General features: G+C 37.0%; 1 protein-coding gene across 5 annotated transcripts in view; it reads right to left on the reverse strand.

The window, feature by feature from the left end:
- LOC123549404 (uncharacterized) overlaps positions 1–12,346 on the reverse strand; it is a 212,635-nt gene that overhangs the window by 158,028 nt on the left and 42,261 nt on the right. For 4 of the 5 annotated variants that reach the window (XM_053545410.1, XM_053545408.1, XM_053545407.1 and 1 more), the window contains exons 18-21: positions 7,131–7,241; positions 5,158–5,274; positions 4,148–4,267; positions 2,926–3,045 (exon numbers count right to left, since the gene is read on the reverse strand). In XM_053545410.1, coding sequence (XP_053401385.1) covers positions 2,926–3,045; positions 4,148–4,267; positions 5,158–5,274; positions 7,131–7,241 — 468 coding nt within the window. The remainder of the gene's footprint in view (positions 1–2,925; positions 3,046–4,147; positions 4,268–5,157; positions 5,275–7,130; positions 7,242–12,346) is intronic. The other variant, XM_053545411.1, reaches the window with a different exon arrangement.

The raw sequence follows: 12,346 nt of genomic DNA on the forward strand, positions 1-12,346 counted from the left end.
CGTCCTCTATCTCTTGCGATAGATAAGTGGTCTGGTCCTCAGTGGAGCGGAATTATCTGAAGCCAGCTTGTTGCGTTGCAAATAGGTTGTTAGTCTCCATGTACCACTTCAGGCGTGCATTAACAATCCTCTCCATGGTCTTTCCAACACAGCTGGTTAGGCTGATTGGGCGGTAGCTTGCAGCCTTCTTTGGATCCTTCCGTTTCTTGTGGATGGGGATCATGACCGCCTCTTTCCATGTCTGTGGAAGCAGTCCTAGTGTCCAGCTGGAGTTTTAAATTTCCAGGAGTTTGCAAATTGCTTCAGTGCCTAGATGGGTCAGCATTTCATTTGTGACTCCATCTGGTCCAGGAGACTTCTTTGTCTTCAACTGCCTAAGTGCTGTCTGTAGCTCATGCAGTTTAAGACCCTGCTTCATGCATTCTGGTGTCACTTGGCTTGTCTGCCTTTCCCTTTTTCTCTTCGGGCTTCCCTTTGCCGTTCTGTTGATGGGGATGTTGGAAACATCTTTGTAGTTAGAGGCAAAAGTGTTTGCCGCTTGTTTACCCGTCAAAAGTTCACCATTCTCTCCAAAGTTACTGAGCCTCTTCCTGTTTCTTCATCGTTCAGCTGTCTCGTCAATCTCCACAGCTTTTGGCCATCTCGCTCTAGGTTGAGCGAGGTGTTTTGTTTCTCCAGCTCTTCCTCTGTGCTTCTCGTTTGTGCCTGAGGAATTTGGCCTTGGCTTGCTGTAGAGAGAGGTTATTTTCTTGTGAGGGATTGTTTTCTGCTTCCTCCCCGGCTTCTGATAACTTTGCCTGTAGATTTCCAACTCATCACTCCAGTATGGCTTATAGTCCTTTCTTGTCCCCTTGGAATGGCGCTGTAAGCAGCCTTAAGTTTTATTTGGGGTTGAAGTCTTTGACAATCCGGTTGATGTCTCTACCTTCACTCTGATGTCTTTACAGAGCTCATCACTCAGACTTTGGTAAAAGGTCACCTGGCCTTCTTGTAGTTCCATCTGGGGATGTTAGGTGAAGTAGAGGCAATGGTCATAGTAAGTTGGACTGGGCGATGGTCGCTACCTCCTAGTTGTTCATTGACTTCCCGCTTGATATGTCCATGTATGTCATCAGTACATAAAGCAAGATCAGGGGTTGATGTTGTTCGCCAGCTTCTGGAGTAAAAAGTTGGGGGATCATCTGGCTTGTTGATGAGGTTTAGCTTGTTATCATCTTGCCAGGTCTCCACTTCCTCTCCACGTTTATCCAGGTGGTCATATCCCCAGATTTGTGAGTGACTGTTAAAGTCTCCTACAATGATGAACCTGGTTTCATCAGTTGTAACTTTGTCAAGGGGCAGAGCTTTGTCATTTGGAGAGTATATGTTCACAAGTTTCAAACTGAAATCGTTCTTTCTGAGGCTCAGAACTTGGAACCCGGAGTCATCCATATCCGTGTTGGTCTGGACAGCGCTGATGTTGTTCCTGACCAATGTCATGATGCCTCCTTTTCGTCTGCCAATTCTGTCACAGCGGAAACACTGGTATCCTCTGACTTTGAAGGATTTCTCTGGCTGTAGGTGAGTTTCCTGAATGCAACAGACATTGATGTCTTTCTCATGGAGGATATGCTCAAGTTCAGCTTTCTTGTTGAAGACACCCTCCGCATTCCAATGCATCAGCCTGAAAGGTTAATGCGGTTTAGTTCTTCTCCTTGGTATGTTCCTCCTTCTTCTCTTTGCATGTTGTGGATTGAAGGAGGGACCTCCAGTAGCTGTGGGTGGACTTTGTCGAGGCTCAGAGCCCGGCACTGAATCCCCCTGGAGGGACCTCAAAGATTCAGCACCACGTTGTTTAATACCGGATGGCTGTGTAGACATAGCGATATTGCATGGTGCTGTGGTTTGTTAAGAGAGTGCCAATGGCCCAGCACCTCTGTCTTCAACTCTCTAGGTTTCTTTCGGGGTTACCTCACCCTTAGTTCCGAGTTAAAACCCTATCCTGGGAACACAGGAGCTATTTGTCCCATAGCTGGGGGTCTGTTCATAGGCATCAGGGCGTGTCCGGTGGGCCTGTCATGCTACATGTCTGGGGGCAGACCTCCTCCGAGTCCCCTGCAGCTCTGTCTGAGGCCGCAAGGTGCTCAGTTACCGTGTGGCGCCAACTCGGAGGCACTGCAAACGGGCTTGTCTGCAGAGAGGCTATGTACTGGCAGGGAAGACTTACGCACTCGGCTCCTTTTTCACCAGAAGGCTAGCCAGCGGTGGAGGCTGAAAGCGCACGGTGACAAGCACACAATACACAGCACACCACACTTGACGCATCAGCAGACCAATTGCCACACGTTATGAGTTATTAATCATGTCAAAATAATTGATCTCATTTTATCTTCTTACAAATTTTCTAACGGGATGCCATTAATTAATAAAATGATTTTCATTTCCGTAAGCAGAGTTAATCAAATACTTTTTGTCTCTTCTCTTCCTGTTAAATTTGCAGACTGGTTCATATTAACGGGTCCTTAATCGCCGAAAGTATATGTCAATCAACATTTTCTGATGTAATAGAATCGTGTCACCAAATATTGACTGTATTACGCACATGTGTAAAAGTCAATAAAATACATGGAGACTTATTTATTTTTCATTTTCCCCGCCTTTCATTCGCATTCGTATAATCTGACTGGCACGTGATGCGTATAAACATTTGTTGTTATGCCATGTAATGACATATACCAGTTATACGGACCAAAAAGCTGAACTGGGAAAAGAATTAAAATGCCGTTTTGATTTCATACTTTTCATATGAATTAGACTTGATTTTTTATTAAGTCCTGTTTGGTATCATACAACCTATACTATTTTGACGCATCATGAAGCCAATACACACATATATATTTTTTATTTCGTATCAGATCACATTAAAACCATCATATCGTAGCATACCTGTATCGCATTTGGGTCCCGTCCAACCTTCAGAACAAGAACAGGTATAACTTCCGTCATTATCCATACACGTGGCACCGTTCAGGCACGGGGATGGGTTAAGCTGACACTCGTCAATATCTAAAAATAATCACATAAATTCAAAATGGATTTTTGTTTTGCTGCGTCGATCCATAAAATTGAATCCAAGTGAACAAATACGTTTCATTCATTACCGGTACCTGCGAGAAAAAGATACTTTTATTAAATCCACGACACATCATGTCAAGGAAATATGAAATAAATTATTTAAATTAAAACCTTGTCTTATCAATGAAAATGTTTTACACATGATAAAAAAATCTTTTTTATTTAAACAGTTCAGGAAAGAAATAATTCTTCATTCAATGCTGATTTTTGCTTGTAAACATGTTAAGATAGTTCTGCACTTTCAGATAAAAATGTTTTTCTACAAGACAGATTTGAAAATTTTTAACCTCACACAAGTTTTCATAATGGAAGACTATGGGAAAATTACAGTTTGATTAAACTCTTTTTTTGCCATTTGTTTGTTAACGATGTAGATCTTAAATGAATGAAAATGTGTTCACTAATATGATGCAGTAAGATGTATAGAATATTGATTGGAGTAATCTAAAGTCAAAAAAATTGATGTCATGTTATCTTCTTCTAATAAATGTATTAACGGGATGCCAGTAATTCAAAAAATGATTTTCATTTCCATTAGCCCAGTTAAACAAAGATTCTTTTTTTAAATTTCTTCTCTTCCTGTTGAATCTGCAGACTGGATCATGTTGATAACGTCATTAATCGCCAAAAGTGTATGTCAATCAACATTTTCTTATGTTATAGAATTGTGTCAATTTACTGTATCTCGCACATGTGTACAAGTCAATAAATCCGTGGACACCTATTGATTTTTCCTATTTCCCGCCTTTCATTCGCACTCGTTTAATCTGACTGGCTCGTGATGCGTATAAAAATTGTTTGTTATGCCACGTAATGACATATACCAGTTATACGCACCAAAAACGGAACTTGGAAAAGAAATAAAATGCAGTTTTGATTTCACACTTTTCATATGAATTAGGTTTGATTTTTTATTTAGTCCTGTCTGGTGCCAAAACAACTCAAACTTTACTGACGCAACATAAAGCCCATATATATATATATATTTTTATTTCGTATCATATCACATCATATCCATCATATCGTACTATACCTGTATCACATTTTGGCCCCGTCCAACCATTGGAACAAGAACAGGTATAACTTCCTTCATTATCCGTACATGTGGCACCGTTCAGACATGGAGATGGGGTAAGCTGACACTCGTCAATATCTAAAAATAATCACATTAATGCAAAAGGGGGTTATTTTTTGCTGCGTCGATCCATAAAATTGAATCCTTGAATCCCAGTGAACGAATACATTTCAATTCATTACCGGTACCCACGAGAAAAAGATGTTTTTACTCAATACACGAAACTTCATATCAAGGAAGTATGAAGTAAACTATTTAGATTAAAACATGATTGAAAAATTGTCATTTTTATTTAAATTGTACAGAAAAGAAATAATACTTCAATCAATGCTGATTTGCCATTAAACATGTTAAGGTAGTTCTGCTCTTTCAGATAAAAATGTTCTTCTACAATGTTCAATTTCACCAAATCCTAACTTTTTGAACTTCGAAATTTACTTACAAAATTCGACAAACAAAATATATGGTTGTGTGTTTGCAAAACTGATTTGAAAAAAAATTGACCTCCCACAAGTTTTCATATTGGAAGTCTATGGGAAGATTAAAATATGGTTAAAACATATTTTGCGAATTGTTGTAGATTTTAAATGAATGAAAATATTTTCAATAATATGATGCAATTAGATGTATAGACATAGTTTTGAATTATTTAACGTGTCAAAAATAAATTGATAACATTTTATCTTCTGCTTATAAATTTACTAACGAGATGCCATTAGTTCATTAAATGATTTTCATTTCCGTAAGCCGAGCTTTTATCATACTTTTTCAAGATAAATATTATAACGCCATTACTTCAAGCTTATCAAACATGCAAAACTCCCTTGAAAGTCACTTGTCATTCACTTTTGATGTTGCCAGATATTACTAGCTGGTTAAAAAATCTGAACTTGCGATTTGCATAATAAAGCTTAATCTCCTTTGAAACCTGTCAGAAATAACAAAATATTATTTGAAAATTTACTTACTAATGTCACATATTTGCCCAGCCCAACCAGATTTACACAAACACACAAATGAGCCAGGTATATTTTGGCAAGTTGACAAATTTTCACACGGGTTTCCCGCCTCGCATTCATTATTATCTGCAGAAAGATGCAGGAATAAAATCCGACATACCAGTTAATTATTTAAGCAGCACAGTTACATACAGCATGGCATTACATGTATCTAATATAAATAAGATATGCAATAACATTGAAATATCTTAAAAAGTTAGTAGAGGAATTTTAAATCCTCTTTTATATAGCGTATACAAATTAGGTTTAACAATGCTAACTGATTTCGAGAATGATGCATCCATGGTCAAGTGGTTATATCTGTTTTGCTATCAAACCACCTTTCCTTAGCCTGTGTAGATTTGAGCCCTTCCAAGGTGAACATGTGAGCTAGCTTGCTTATGTCAAGGGGCCTACAAGGTGTTCACAAATAGCAGAAATAATGTCCGGAGAGACACAGTTTGTTTTCTCTCACAATTATAGCTAAAAAGTTGCAAACAATCCTGAGCTATGACGATGTGGCGTTAAGCTTGAACATGACGTCACCTTAGCGTAAAAAGTGAATAAGTCCTTCTTTAAGTCAATGGAGTTATCCACTTTTTGCACTGAGGTGACGATTTCTTCAAGAATTGTATCATGTTCAGCTGTGTCAGGTTTTAAGTTACATCAAAATAATCTAAGAATGCAGCTTTGAATGGAACATGAAATCACAAGGACCACCTCCAGATATTATTTCAGGCACCAGCAGATCCTTTGGCAGAACCATTAGTCTTCGGTATGCCGACTGTACTGCTACCTCAGATGAAAATATTCTAGTTCACTGCAAGATTAATCAAGCTTGCCGTCGTTGAATAAAAGTAAAACGCGAGTAAATGTATCATAATTTGGTAACGATAGCAACCATATATATCAAAATTACTGCACTATTTTTTTTCAATTTATTTGACTGCAGTTAATATTTGAAATAAAGCATTTGTATAACACAGCATCGGTAGATTTATTTTGCTCCGAAATAGAGACATAAAAGGTACTAAGTGGATATTCATTCTAAAATATCAGGCTGTATACATGATGACGATTATTACATACACGTTTCTATTCCCCGTTAAGTTACACTATAGTACCGGAAACGTCAATATTTTTCCATACACTGACGCCTAAATTTTATATCGGGTGCGTGACATAATTCAGTGTGTGTTGTTGCACTATTTTTTTTCTGTTTAGTTCAGTATTGTCTATCCTATTCAGGCTATTGAACATATTTATTATATTTACAATATCTATACGTGAAGATGCATATGTAATAAAAAAGGTTTTTATCTTTGCATCGGGAAATATGCACTCGTTCTTCAGCAGAGAATACTGCGCTCCTAAAGTCGCGCAATATTTTCCGATACAAAGCTAATAACCTATAATTATGACGACTTATTTTATCAAATAAATACAATAAGTTTACAGATAAGTTTATAAATTTGATTATGTATGATGCTAAAAAGCACACACTTATTTCAATTCTTTTACCTCCCTTTGTTTCATTATTTTGTCTTCATCGCATAACAGATATGCTTAAAATGGTACATATTATATAATGAAATATAAAATATGGTTGGTTCAAGTATACTCTGTTTAAAAGAATACACCTTGTTCTTGTCAAGCTACTGTTTTGAAGACTAAATTTTTAAATTACAAGTGATTTATTTCCCTTTAAGCACACATTACTCAATTTCAACGACATATGTGCTTTTTGAACTTGTGTAAATGACATTAGCTTTTATGCAATATACAATATGCCTAAAAATAAAAAAAAAATCTCGAACGGAAAAACATAAATTTTGAAACCTTGAGTCAATTTGCCAAATATTACAGTATATAATAACATGCTTAAAACAACTACATTTTGGCATTGTTTAAAAATGAAATATCACGTGTGCACGTTATATTACCCTCATCGCAAATATTTCCTGTCCAACCGTCGTCACAGCTACAAGAATAGTCACTGATTTCATCAACACACGATCCATGTACACAGAGGTTTCCTTGACAGTCATCAGTATCTGGAATGGCAAAAATTCTTTTTTTCATGACCAGACCGTCAATATTCTTTGAAGAGCATACGGTCAACTTATTACATATAAGACTAATAATACCACTGGTTAAACCGCGACAATGACACATATGGTTAGAGGCAGGACTAAGACACAAATTGTTAGAGATAGAAATAAAACATAAGTGGTTAGAGGCAAAATTCTAATACAAACGATTAAGAATGAATTAGATAAAACTGGTCAGACCCTGCATAAGACACAAATGGTTTGGAGCAGGACTAAGACACAAATAATTAGAAGCAGGACTAAGACACAAATGGCTAGAGGCAGACCAAAACACAAATCGTTAAAGGCAGAACTAAGACAAAAGTGGTTAGAGGCAGGACTAAGACAGAAGTAGTTAGAGATAAAACTAACACAGAAGTGGTTAATTTAGAGACAGGACTAAGCCACAAGTTGTTAGAAGCGAGACTATGACGCAAATCTTTAGCGGCAGGACTAAGCCACAAGTGGTTTGAGGCAGGACTAAGACACAAATCATTGACGGCAGATCTAAGAAACAAGTGGTTAGTAGCAGGACTAAGACACAAATGGTAAGACAGGAGTTAAAAAGATAAAATGTGAGGGTAGATTTCCTGGAAGCACAAACCACCCCAAACACAGAAATACAGAAGGTGGAACAAGGTTGAAAGCCACGGTCCTCAAAAGCAGTATTCCTACAACGTCGCAGACACGCACGTACAAAACACATACACAGTCGCAGCTAACATGCACAGATAAAAGAGCAGAAAAGAAAGAAAAGAAAAAACAACAACACTGTGAGGCACTGCTCATAACACACACACACACACACACACATACATAAGCAGATAAAAAACAAAGGTAGGGTACTGTCTAAAGACGACACGTGGTCAAAATTATGGTGAGCACAAAAACTTACTGTTGGTAAAGAAGAGAGGCAGAAAATATTTTCTGCAAGGGAGCATAAATGCAAGGAAAAGGGACGGAATGGGGCGACGGGAGTTGTGAGGAGAATAAGGGAAAAAACGAGACAACAAACACAACTCAAAGTACGAGACGGATCGAAGACAAGTTGAAAATAGAGGCCCCGCCTTTGGACGTTCAGTAACCTATAAAAAGGAAAGTTGGGGGTTTAAACGAGTTTAAGATATGCCAGCCTCACACTTACCATGTTTTCAACACGTTAGAAAAGACAGTGTAAACAAAATCACCCCCGCTGAGAAAGGCTCTATCATTAGTGCTTAAATACCATATCATAAAATAAAACATAAAAATAGGGTCAGTGTAAGATATAATTACACCAATGTACTCAACAACTTGCCCGAGGTCAGAGCACCAACCGCCTAACAGTTAAGACGACTAGGCAAGCTGCAAGACAAAATTCCACTCCTTCCGTCCGTTTTTGTAGGACTTAGGAGAAAAAGCATTAAAGAGTCTTGCACTTTATTAGTCATCGCACAATCATATAGGATAGCGATTAACTGTAGAGAGGTCAGTCAACAAAAAAATGCACTGTACTTAACGATTTTTGCACTACATCCTCTCACATTTTAGAAATATGTTATTAGAATAAGCATTATATTTAAGTTTTCGAAACTACTTTATACATTTTCATAGTATACCGGGTGTTTAAGACCAAGTTTTGAAAGTTTTTTAACGTTTGTGTTATATATTTTTTATTAAAAGTTTAAACGATCTGTAGTAAAATTTAGTAAAACTTTCCATAGTTTATGATATCGGTAACCCTGTTGTAATATTTTTAACACAAAATTGAAAAATGCAGGACTTAGACATAAGTGGTTTTAGGCAGGACACATGCAAAAATGGTTAGAACAGGAATTAGACACCAATGATTAGAGGCATGACCAAGACACTAATGGTTTGTGGCAGAACTAACATACCATTGATTAGAGACAGTACTATCTAAAAGGGCTTTTGGTAAATCATGGATATCAAAAGTACTTCTTTCAAGAAGATCCTTTTATAGTACAGTAAAATGGTGTAAAAATACTTCAGAAAATGGGAAAAGCATGAAACTTGGTACATAACTACTTTAGGGAAAAATACTAAAAATGAGCATGAGACCCACTCCGAAAAATCCAATATGGCCGAAAAATCCAAGATGGCCGCCATATATGTATATATTTTCAAAAATACATAATATCATATATAAAATTTCTATTGACACTTACAGTTATCAGTATAATAAGCTTAAACCACCTGCCTGAATAAATCCAAACATATTATATTAACAAAAATACCGCCTCTTCCAACAAAAATGAAAAAAATGTCTCCCTTGGATAAAATGTGCTACTAAGCAGAAGAAAAGTCATAATGCATTTATATGAATCAAAATTAAGTATATAATGGTAACTGGCATATCAAGAAAGTTTAAAAATGCAACAGTCTTGTGCAGAACTTTACAACAATTGTAAATTAATAATTATAAATACATTCGAACTTCGTAACTGGAACCCATCAGGACCAACTAAATTTATTCGAATTATCGGTAGTACTAGTATGAGTGATCGAAAAGTATATTATAAAGGAATTTGTTTGGGACCTGACGATAGATTAATTGAAGAATGTTGTTCGAATTATGAGAGTTTGAGCAAACGAAGTTTTAGTCTGTATGTGTATAGTGAATAAATGACATGTGTTTAACTTTGTCATTAGTTTTCGTGACTCAGAATTTGTAAGTGTTGCTGTATTATTTCAATTTATTTACACTAAGAGAACTAATGACAATTAATAAACTATATAATTCATTAATTATGTTAGTGTGATAGACCATGTGAACAACCCTAGCCTGTCAGGTCATCATGATTTCTTTGGGGAAAAGTCATTGCCGGTTGATCAGCGTAAATCAAATTTACATTTGCATGTCCCTGTAATATTCTGTTTTTGTCAATTGTAGCACATTGTGCCATAATAATGGTTTTATAGTTTAATGTCATAAGCATATAATGTACAGTCACTAATGCCCTGATCACTCTCAGGCAAGACCATGAAGTCATACTGCTTCCTGAAAATTTTGACTCGTGGGGACGGGGATCAAACTCGAAAAATGTGCAGTTCTAAAGTTCATACTGCGCGCTTTTAACATCCTTGCCAGGTTCTCACGGCGTCTAACACGTTCATACTAATTTTCTTACCACGCGCTTCTTCCACGTCCAGTGTATTCTTACAACATTCTTAGTACAATCAGTCAGATTGCACCTCTCGCTTACCATGCTTTAACCATAATGCTTATCACCTTTTCACTGCATTCGTCGGCTACTTATAAATACTACGCCATGCGCCTCTTTTTTTTCATTCCTTCTGCAAGTTATATTGACATAATTGTGTCCGCATCTACACTCAACAACCATAAATTACAATAAATGACGACCCCCCAACCCCACCCCAACGCCCCAATGAAGAAAAAAGAGCAGTCTTATAGAGAGAGACTGCGGTGGAATAAGCAAAAGCAGTGTGAAGGATATACGGAGGTCCAAAAGTCCACTACAAGCTGCCAGTGCTGCTGAGTCCATGATTATGTGGCAATTCCTGATGATGTTCGATACCCACTGCTGATTGAAAACGAAGTGATTGGGAATTGGATCCAGTATTCATACTTAATTATCAGAATCTGAACCAATCATGGTGAGAACCTGCTGCAAACGTGACATAGATGTGTTAAGAACCGAAAGAACGTATTAATAACCTTATGCGGTATACTACATGTGGCATGCAGGTAGCATGGTCATAGCACACAAGCGTAGATAAGTTGTAGTAAGGCCAAAAAAAATTAATGTTAGTTTCTCAGGCCCCGCCGCATACGATTTGACCCGCCGCATCTAAAAATTTTATCAAAGAAAAACTGAAGAAATTCGCGAAAATGAAAATTCAACAAAAAATGAGGACAAAAGAAGGAAAATATGTGAATACGTATAAATAGTCTCAAGAATGGTTCCTTTGTTCATCAATGTCTTTAAGTGTGTTAAATATGGATGTACAACATTGGATTTCATATAAAAACGGCAATGTCGTTAATAAAAAAGAAATAAAAATTTAAAAAAAAAATCCGCACTGCCTCATTAAATTTTGCAAAAGTGGCTGAGAAACTAAATATTAATTTTTTTGGCCTAAGAACTCCATTGACGTAACAAGAACGCAATGATAACCCAATGACAGCGCAGTGAGCACGCCATGCAGCCTTTCCCGTCCGCACCATGCTTGTACTATGTCCTACTAGGTTTTAGTTAATCATTACTACGTCCTTCCTGCTTCCTGATTAGACCGCGTTCTCACTACATTTGTTTTGAACATGTCCAAAATTCGACACCGCGTTCTCTACACTCATGGAGACCATAATTATCAATTATCATGTTCTTATCGGAGTCTACTGTATTTCTTCTACATTGTACAAGTTCTTACTGCGTCCTGCTAGTTTTTTACGACGTAGTGGGAACGTGGCTGAGTGTAACGGGGGTATAATTAAGAGCAGAATCTATCATATTCTACAAGAAAAATGTGCTCTAAATATCTATTTCTGGACATTTTACTGAAATTAAAATTAAATAAATGCGAGTACTTGAGATTTTTCTAATGAGCACAGGTACATTCGAAACACAATTTTAATACAGTTTAAATTATTAGTTTTAAGACGACAAATATATCTATTTACCATTGTACTTCCAGTTAAGCAGTCCAATGTAAGAATAACACTGTCTTGTCAAACAAAACTAACCAGTACAGCTCGCGCTTACCGGTGAATCAAGCTTTTAAATGCATTTTCTACATCTTCCTACGAGCAAACTGTTCGTATTATATTTCTGGGGTATAAATGGAGGCTTTCGATACTCTTCTTTACAGCAAAACATGTCAAGTAGCTTGATCAACCATCTGTTCACATATAGATTAGGGCTATAATGTGCATTCCTGCATCGTCTGAACACCTCTTGAACATACTAAAACAGGTTGCCCATTAGGTCGGGCACATATGGGTGTCGGGTGTTCTATCATTTTCCTAAAATTCCTAGTCAAGATAAATAAGGCTGACCAGAGAGATCTTTGATATACTGGAACCTTTCCAATAGTTTTTGTCTCAA

The sequence above is a fragment of the Mercenaria mercenaria genome, chromosome 6 (assembly GCF_021730395.1).
Source record: "Mercenaria mercenaria strain notata chromosome 6, MADL_Memer_1, whole genome shotgun sequence".
Lineage (NCBI taxonomy): Eukaryota > Metazoa > Mollusca > Bivalvia > Venerida > Veneridae > Mercenaria > Mercenaria mercenaria.